Source organism: Bradysia coprophila, unplaced genomic scaffold, assembly GCF_014529535.1.
Source record: "Bradysia coprophila strain Holo2 unplaced genomic scaffold, BU_Bcop_v1 contig_232, whole genome shotgun sequence".
Classification (NCBI taxonomy): domain Eukaryota; kingdom Metazoa; phylum Arthropoda; class Insecta; order Diptera; family Sciaridae; genus Bradysia; species Bradysia coprophila.
The window spans coordinates 1,089,475-1,098,901 of NW_023503493.1; the positions used below are offsets into that span (position 1 = coordinate 1,089,475).

Below are 9,427 nucleotides of genomic sequence, written 5' to 3' on the forward strand. Positions count from 1 at the left end.
AATATTATTTGGCAGCTGTCACTGGAAGCACTTTTGCGTGAAGTACGTTGCAGATCCACAAAAACTCACGGAACTCCCCAGTTTCGGGAGAAGCTAATTTTTGTAACACACCAGTCAAATTCGCTTTGTTAGGTTGCAACACATGCCAAATCTCAATACTAATCAACCACGGGGTATTCACTCTGCCTTTGTATTTCGGTATGTCACTCGAATTGCTGGTTTACAAAAATGACAGTGGCTCACATCAAAATCAGCTGTCACTAACTTCAGTACGTTCTGTCAGATTCAAATCAATCAAATTCATCAGTTTTGGTTTTTCTGTTTTCTAAATTTTGATTTTGTTTAATTTTACTTTATTTTTGGTGAACGCTTTGAAAATTACAGGAGAACTAAAGCAAAGTTAGTTTTATCTAATAAATCTTAGCCATAGATAACGAAGGGTCAACAAATACATTTAATTTTAGATGCCGGTATACTGTTCTGTTCCACAATGTACGACGAAAGGTACAGGTGGGATGCACCGATTTCCTGCTGATCCACAACTGAAACGGAAGTGGATGGATGTAACAAGAACGCAACATCTGCAAGATTCCAAAAGCTGTAGAATTTGTCGCAAACATTTCAAAGATAGCGATTTATTAGTCGACCAGGATGGAAAAAGAATATTAGCCCCGAATGCAGTGCCCAGTTTGTGTTTACCAATGTCATTTATCTGGGATCATTCATATCATGTGGTGGGTATAGATAATGTAACAATCTGAATAGTGTACACGATACCGATGTAATTTACATTCAAAATAGGTCGGTCCACCAAAAAAACGACATTTTAAGCGATTGAAGATAACTGGTCCAGGGGCTAACATCTCAGATGTAAGTTGAACCTGCATATTTCTTAAATATGTTTTAACTTTCGTTTGTATAGGATAACATTGGAAATGAAATTGAAGTTGGCGCAGCCAGGCCAGACAAAAGTGCTAGTGTCGGTTCTTACAAAGACATGGAATTTTTACGGTCGTTGGAAGAGAAAATACTTCAACAGAAAAAGGTATTTAAATTTATTGCAGTTAAACGACTAAGTTCAAAATACGATGTAACCCACATGCCTTATTCCTTACCGAAAAACCGATCCCGATCCAAAAATGAAACCTGTAATTTATAGCATGTCCACCTTCCACGTATTTTAGTCGATCGTTTCAAGTGATTATCTTTACGTACTCAAAACTGAACCTTTTCCTAATAGTTTGCGATGTAAAAATAACGTTTCAATGTTTGCTGAAATGGACTCAAAAAAGTTTTGTCATCAGCGTTTTGCACACTAATAAGAGTACTTATCACTGAAGGAAGCTGCTAAACCTCAGAATAAAAATAAAATTCTTTTGAGCTGTAGTGAAGTGGACGACGACACAAGAAGTTAAGTATGGTTTCCACTCAACAAAAAGCATTCCGTGAGAGAGCGAATTATCAAATAAACAAAGCAAAAATGAAAATAAATCAATTTTGTCTTTCACACGGAGTACTTTTTTGGTTAGTGGAAATTAAGCATGTAATGTATTGAACATGTCGCATAAACCTAAAATTTTAAAATAAATAGTAATAAAAAGAGTGTTTTGATATCAAAATTTATAATTTTAAGCGTCATATTTGACCGCTAGCCAGCAATAATAACAACCAAGACCTAATATTTGAGAACGGATTCACAAAGATTCCTTAAAATTCTCAAAGATTAGCAAAAAGAAAATTTCGGTGTTTTTAGGTAATCTCTTCAGGTTTATCAAATATTAGGCCTTGATAACGACTCACCCCTATATACGACTTAAATTTGAACTGCCAAACTTTATTTAAACGGAATAAAACAGAAGCATTATGGAAGATGTTAACTAATTAAGGAAAATCAACATTCTCATATTGCAACATTAGTTGTAGCATCATTGATTCTTAGGATTTCAACGATATCAATAAACAAACAAATTAAAAATCAAAATTCTTTTCGTTTAAAAATTCCCTAAGATGTTTGGTGATTAAATAAAGCCAATTCAGTAATACCTACAACCGGTCCACAATGGTCGAAATGAAATTGTGATTATTTGACTCTTTCGTATCACAATAAATTGACCTTTAAATATAGTCGTCAACAATGGATATAGAAGCATTATATTGTTAACTGGAAATGCAAAAATGTGCACTGAGCTCGCTATCTCTAAGAATATTATCGTGGTACACCACTCAATAGCCTAATGTCTCCACTGGACCATTTTTTTAAATTTCCATTGGTACTAGGAAGTACGATCCTTTACACATGTTTGTTGACCCTTACAAGTTATTAACCGATTGACCAATTTTAATGGTTTTCAAATCTTCTGTGAAATTTTTAGAGAACTAATTTATATGAATTAACTAAAAAAAGAATTCTGACCCGACTAAAAATTCAAATTATTAAGCGTATCCTTTGATTCTTATTTAGGAAAACTTGGCACTATCACGGAGACTAAAGAATAAAACCGCACAATTGAAAAGACTTCAACGGAAATCGAAAACTCACAAATTAGACGATGGTCAAGTGTTGGCATATCTCAGTAATGTTAAAAAGTACAGCAGTGCTCAAATTCAGTTTACCGAGATGCAACTTCGAAATTCTAGTCGAAATCCTCACGGTCGAAGATATAAACCGAAAGAGAAGAGTATGTGTTTGGCCATGTACAAAAGTGGACCTAGATCATACCGGTTTAAGGAAAACAACAAAATCATGGTGCTTCCATCTTTAAGCACTCTGACCCGGCATAGTGCGAAGATGATCTTTCGTACAGGTATCGTACCCCAGCTATTTTCGTTTATAAAAGAAAAAGTGAAGGATTGGACGGAAAAGGAACTATTATGTTCCTTTGGCTTTGATGAGACTGCGTTGAAGTCAATACTGGAATACAGCAGCACCGATGATGAAATTATTGGATTCGTTGAAATGGGTGGAATCAGGCGACCCATTTTTGCAACGCACTCATTAACCTTTATGGTACGAGGCATATACCGTCCATTCAAACAACCGGTAGCTTATTTTTACACCCACGGTCTGAAGTCACATGAATTGGCTGAGCTCATCTTACTTGTGTTAGAGGCTGTTTTTTCCACTGGTAAGTGTTTAGGTATTTTCGGAATTGGAAAAAGTTGCACAATCTGTAGAGAGCGATTCTTTTGAATTTCGACTGACCGAAATCGGCGCTATTTTAATAAAAAATATCTCAGACTGGTTTCGGTGCCAAGTCGAAATTCAAAAGACTCACTCCGATTATTTTAAAAGACAGCATCCGCGAACGTACTCTGGTGCACCTATGGAAGTAAAACTATTTTTTAAATTTCAGGCCTCAATGTTATACATTCTGTGAGCGACCAGGTGGTAACCAACGAATCAGCTATACATCGCTTGATGGATCGCCACTTTGTAAGATCTCCCGGTTGTTTGTTAAAATACAAGGTTTGTGACAAAACTATAATACACGGTTACGATGCACCACATTGGCTTAAAGTTGTCCGCAACAACTTGCAAGTCAAAAACTTCAAACATTTTATAAGTGAACGATGGAACATATCAACCCCAAAAATTTACGGAAAATCACAAGTGGCTTCATGGGATGACGTCGAAAGCGTTTATGATCAAGACAAAACTGGATGCCCCCGTCTCTTGCCAAACATAAACGGTGAACACATAAAGCCGGAGAGACTTAAAATGAAAGTTTGTGTAGCAACTCAAGTTTTCAGTCAAAAATATAGCAACGTCATGGAGGACTTCGCGGACAGGAAACTCATACGAGACAGCTCGCGCGAAACTGCTCGAATGTTACTATTTTTCAATGACTTGTTCGATAGCGTGAACGGATCTGGTCCAGCGCAAATTGCGAGACTGAAAGGATCCATAAATGAACGTTCAGTCCATTTTGTATTTTGGGACTGGGCGTTATTCATGTTGTCGAAAATGGATTTCATCGATAAAGTATCGGGAGAAGTCAATCACCATTCAACAGTCATAAACAAGATCCAGTCCACCATCAGAGGATACCAAGAAGTCACGAGGATATGTTTAAATAGTAATATAGAAGAAGTTTCTTTAAGGTATTTCAAGTTTTCAGTCTTAAACATATTTTGAGTCTAGTAAATACTCGGATGCCACACCTTCTAGTTTATGAATTCATCTCAATGAAAGTATAAAACGGTTATTGCCGATCAGCCACACACTCACAAATTGTATCAATAATCTCTATGTCATAACAGTTCTATATTTCATTGCATTTTAGTGGGTTTTTTCGTTTACAGGATATAAGGAATTTTAGAAGGTGTGCAGTTGCATCTATATACAAATATTTATGTGAGGAACTATATTTGATCTTGAGCTTAAGTTTTTCAATATAGTTTCTGGTCTACATTAATATTCGTTCGTTTACTTGGGTTTCAGTGTATGTCTTTTCAATGTTCGTTATCGTGATTGTCTTTTGTAATATTTATAAACTGTGTCGTCTATTTGTTAATTCTTTGGCGTCATTTTGACTTCAGTTAAATTTAATTTCTTAGAAACACGGACTCCGACGGATTAGAGAATTTCTTTGGATGCGTAAAGTCGTGTTGCCAAATAGCGTGCTCAGTAACGCCCCGGCAATTTCGTTCCGGCTACACAACAATGATTTTAAATAATCTCATGAACGCGAAGTCGACTTCTACGAACTGCGAACCGGACCATTCTGTAGCTCTCCTAGATGATGTACATGATCTCATTGAAAATCATATCTCCAATGTTCAAATGGAGAGCAATGAAACTCGAAACCAAGTCGAGGATTCGTGTTCTGATGTATTGTTTGACCCGGAATTCTCTGAAAATGAACTGAACTTTTTTGAATCACGGGCATCCGAAGAAACTGCTAGCATTGCGTGCTCAAAAATTTTAGAACGAATACATTGTGATAATTGCCGGCACTATTTACTAGCCGAATTTGAAAAAGATGAAATTGCAACTGCTTCAATCCCCAAATGGCCGTCGCCGAATTTCATAGAAATATTTATAAAAATATTTGAGTTTTCACTTCAATCGATTCCATTTGGAGCATCGGAAAAATCTCTCAAGAAGTTTGTTATCGATGGCTTCGAAGTGAAAAATGAAATTAGTGAGTTAACCATAATCGGCTGTGCCGATCACAACGAAGAAGTTAAGAATATGCTTCTTGAAATAGCTGTAATCTATGCCATAAGAATTTTTTGTAAAAATATTAATGATATACTCAGAGGAAAAATCAAGGAACTTCCACCCAACCCTAATTCTATTCAGGAATTAGCCAGTACGTTTTATTTAAAGAAGACCCGCATCCGTAAGCACTCTGATATATTTAAAACTTAAATTTTATTTTCTTTTATAAATAATTTCTTTTTAATTTGTTCATTTTTAAATCTTTTAAAACATTTCAATCCTTTTTATAAAACAAAAAATTATCAATTTTAACATTTTTATCTTTTTTTTTAACTTTTTAAACTAATAAAAAAATTGAAGTATTGGGAAGTTTGAAATAATGGAACTAAAAATAAAAATTTAACTTAAATATGATTGAAAAGACTTACTCAACTTTGTATATTTTTTCGAACGAATTGTAAAATTAGATTTGTAAAACTTTTATAACTTTGAACTGTAAAAAATAAAAATGTCTGGGATATATTATAATCTGATTTTTCATTCGGTTCAGAAGTCTTCCCTGGCCCTTGAGGAAACTTAAAATTTTCCGTATAAAAAATAATCTCAGAAAAATTTAGTCTAAAACAGATTGCTGGACAAAGTTGACAATAATATTTTCTCAAAGAAATTGAAACAATGTAATTGAATAACTGAATTCAAGACAAGCAATTCGAGTAATTATTGAGCCATTCATATTACTTTACATCCGCCTCCAAATTTTGTCCAATAGATTCATTAAATAAATATAAAACGATATTGGCTCGTTAACCATAATCACTGTGTTATCTTTAACAAGTCCATCGAATGATGGAAAACAAAATTAGCGAGTTAACCATAATCGTGGGGCCGAAAAGCATCTGCCGGTGTCCCTAAAAAAATAAACACAATTCGTTGACACAACTTTATATAAGAAAAATAACGAAACAAGCAATCGAGAAACTAGACGATGACATACATGAACTTTTTAAATTTTCAACAAAATATTTGAGAAATGATCATCTAGATTTTGCTATATTTAAACATTGTAGAACTGTATTATTTTACATTATTAATATCGTTAACAAGTTGGGCTCGTTCCGTATCACATCATATCTTTCATAATTTTCACAAAAACCTATAAATTTCCCACCGGATCAAATAATTTTCATTTAACAAAAATCACATTAATTTACTATTCCATTTAATTGAAATAAACCAAACTTGCAAGTGAATAAATTCAACAACAACAACAACAACAAACAATTTTTTTTTCTATTTATTGAACACATTTTTATTGTTGGAGAAAGTTTTTTTTTGTAAATACGTAATGTCACAAATCCATACACATATCCAACTTCACCATGGTTTACTTTGATTTTTTGTTGCTCGAAACGAAAAGTGAGGTGACGCATCCGTGTAATCAACCCAGTTCCAACAACATTATCACTCCAAACGTCACGGATGCAACATAACAAATCTTATCGTAGCTTCACACATCGACGTATCGAATTTCTTTTGTTCTGTTCACGCCGTAAGTGCGGCCGAAATTCAAAATGGAAATTGTGCGAAATTTCTTTTTTTTTGTCTCTCACAGCACTTTTTTGTTAAGAGGAAACTAAGCATAACGCAGCGTCATTTTCATACAAGGAAGCGTTGAAATCAGAGAAATTATAAGTTAACGAGATATGAGGAGATTGTGAATGACAGTTGGCTCCTATGGGAGAGAATTACATACAAAATTGGTTCCATTCTCTCGCGCACCAACCTATCATTTCTCTGGTTGAAATGTATTTTTCGGTTCACTTTTTCGGACTCGTTTACTTTTTCATCGACTCGTTCACTTGAAATTCAAATTTCAGACACACTTACGGCGGGAATTTCAAATATGACATTTAGAACAAAAGAAATTCGATACGTACGTCGTGTGTGAGGCCAGCTATAGTCATGCAAAACTTGGGCTCTGTAAAGTTTGTGATCGGCTTAGTGTTCGCGTTACTTTCAGCATTGATGTACTTCGGTTGGAACTAAATTAGATAACAATTTTGTGATAAACTCAAGCTCTCCAACGTGTTTTTTTACTGTGCCCACACACAACGACGCGAGGGTGACAGACGCGAAATTTTTCTTTTGTTCTTTGACATTAGGACAATAGAAAAATTTCGCATCTGTCACTTTCGCGTCGTTGTGTTTGGAAACAGTTAGGACCTAGTTTCGGTAGCTGTCTTTTCGACAAAGGTTTGTACATCCGAGACGAAGCCAACACTTGTTGAAAAGACAGTTACCAAAGCTTGTTCATCTGTTGTTTCAGAATTAATGAATTACGTACCGTAATGTGTGTCTGCTTTATTGCCTGCCCCATGAAAAAGTTGATTTTCATAAAAGAAATCACGTGAATAATGAACCGAACACATTCGGTAATGAACCATTTTCGCAGGGGGCGAACTGCTATGTAATGGTCAACTTTCTGACGGGGTAGACGGTAAAGACTCATTTTTTATAATTCACCTAACTTTACAGTATACCCTCACGCTTTAAAACGTTTTTAAGTGTATGTTACCTTCTCGTCCACAATGATCAGCACATATTTGAGTCTGCCCATTAAAATTCGATAGAAGCGATTGACGACCATCATCGAGCCACAGTAGTACATCGCCGTTGATAGGGTCGAAAATAAATTGATGTAAATGGACGTGAAATAACAGAAAACCAACAAAACGTAATCCAAGTACAAAGTTCTGTACACGTAACAACTTATCGAACTAATAATCACCACCACTTGCATCCACCCTAAAATCTGTCTATTTCGCAACTGTCTCACTAGTTTTTCATCTTCAAACGGTTCACACTGCAAAAACTTTTCAAAATTCGATTTTGCGGTGAAAATCTGATTCAACAAAAGAATCAGCTCGTCTCGATGGACCCACTGGATGTAGATGTTGATCACAATTTTAATGAAATTGTAGTAGAACAAAATGTATTCCACAATGTATTCGATAGTCTTCCCCTGGTACGGAACATATCCTTGCGATAGTTGCCAATCGCAAAATAATGCGATGGCAACGACACAGGCACAAGTCAATCCACTTGATATTGTTGCGGCTGATGATGAAGAAATTGATTTTCTTTTCGGATCGTACGTATACGGAGCCAATCCGTTGATTTTCAATATTTTGTATACCAACTGAACGGTGGTGGGAATGAAAGTACTGTGCATGTTAGGGTCTGTGCTGAGAATGTCCTTTGCGACAGAAAAAATTTCTTGGTCAAACAACTGGTAAGAAGTGTACGAGGAAGTAGAAAAATGGCGCAGTTACAAAATGCAATGCCCTGCCCAATTATCAAACATGTATTTACTCGCTATCGGGCGGTTAATTTATTCGTGATTATTGAAAGTTCACACAAAGGCAATTCCACGGATAGCTAATTAGCTGGGCGAAAGAAAGCCGTCTACTTGTAATTGACAGTCTAAATAAACCCTCTTAGAAACAGCTAAGTCATTGACTATCGACAACGACGGCAAGAATAAGAGGGATGAGCTCTGCCAAGTTGTTTTTCTTATAATGTTAAAATGGAGCGCTGTGTTAAAGGCTAGTAGATATACACAAAGGAAGTGATAGATTTTGTTGCGATACGGTTGGATGGAGTCATTTGAAAAATAGCCTACCGAAATCGGATCGATTTTTTAGAGGAAACACTTTTATGTGTCTACACACGAATTGAACCCTAGAATCCAAAATCACTTTCAAACTTTTTTTCCGGCCACTGTGTCGTCAGTGCGAGGTGACCGAAATCTCAAAATTGCAATTTTCTTGCCAGTTTTTCTCCCACAAGTGACAAGGCACATGACCGACTATGGTATCATTGGATAGCTGAGATCATGTATCTACGGGCCAACATGTGTTATGTGGGTTGTCGATGCCAGTAAGCATAGCTGTAGCCTCATTTTGCCGATATTTAACTTTCGATACAGAGAAATGATAAGTTTGTACGCCGGAACATTGGAATGACAGTTGGCTTCTATGGGAGAGAATATAAGAGAGTTACGTACAAATTCTCTTCCATTCTCTCACATGGAAGCCAACTGTTATTCCAATGTTCCTTCTATCTCGCCACAGGCGTACCAGCTTATGATTTCTCTGTTTCGATAAAAAAAAGTCTGCTCACACATCACTCTGTCTCAGCTTTCTAACGATACCTCACATGCGTGAGTAGAAACAATTGCCCAAAAACACTTACAGTGGAAGT

The 9,427-nt window shown here is 35.8% G+C and overlaps 1 protein-coding gene across 3 annotated transcripts; it reads left to right on the forward strand.

Annotated features, from left to right (window-relative positions):
• The first annotated feature begins 173 nt into the window (after positions 1-173).
• On the forward strand, positions 174-5,025 carry LOC119075785 (52 kDa repressor of the inhibitor of the protein kinase-like). 3 transcript variants are annotated; one of them, XM_037182346.1, is made up of 6 exons: positions 174-399; positions 465-738; positions 802-870; positions 923-1,045; positions 2,462-3,125; positions 3,354-5,025. In XM_037182346.1, the coding sequence occupies exons 2-6, from the start codon at positions 676-678 to the stop codon at positions 4,133-4,135; spliced, it is 1,701 nt and encodes a 566-aa protein (XP_037038241.1). In that variant the 5' UTR covers positions 174-399; positions 465-675; the 3' UTR covers positions 4,136-5,025. The 3 variants fall into 3 exon arrangements, with proteins under 3 accessions (XP_037038241.1, XP_037038240.1, XP_037038242.1); XM_037182345.1 differs by having other exon boundaries at positions 465-734; XM_037182347.1 differs by lacking the exons at positions 2,462-3,125; positions 3,354-5,025 and adding an exon at positions 1,241-1,460 and having other exon boundaries at positions 177-399; positions 465-734.
• The last annotated feature ends 4,402 nt before the right edge of the window (positions 5,026-9,427 follow it).

What these genes read in the sequence shown, in the direction of transcription:
- LOC119075785 (XM_037182345.1), top strand. Translation starts at nt 465, where the DNA reads ATGCCGGTATACTGTTCTGTTCCACAATGTACGACGAAAGGTACAGGT. An exon ending in CAGGGGCTAACATCTCAGAT is followed by an intron (nt 871 to 922) that starts GTAAGTTGAACC and finishes TCGTTTGTATAG; the next exon opens with GATAACATTGGAAATGAAAT. An exon ending in AAATACTTCAACAGAAAAAG is followed by an intron (nt 1,046 to 2,461) that starts GTATTTAAATTT and finishes ATTCTTATTTAG; the next exon opens with GAAAACTTGGCACTATCACG.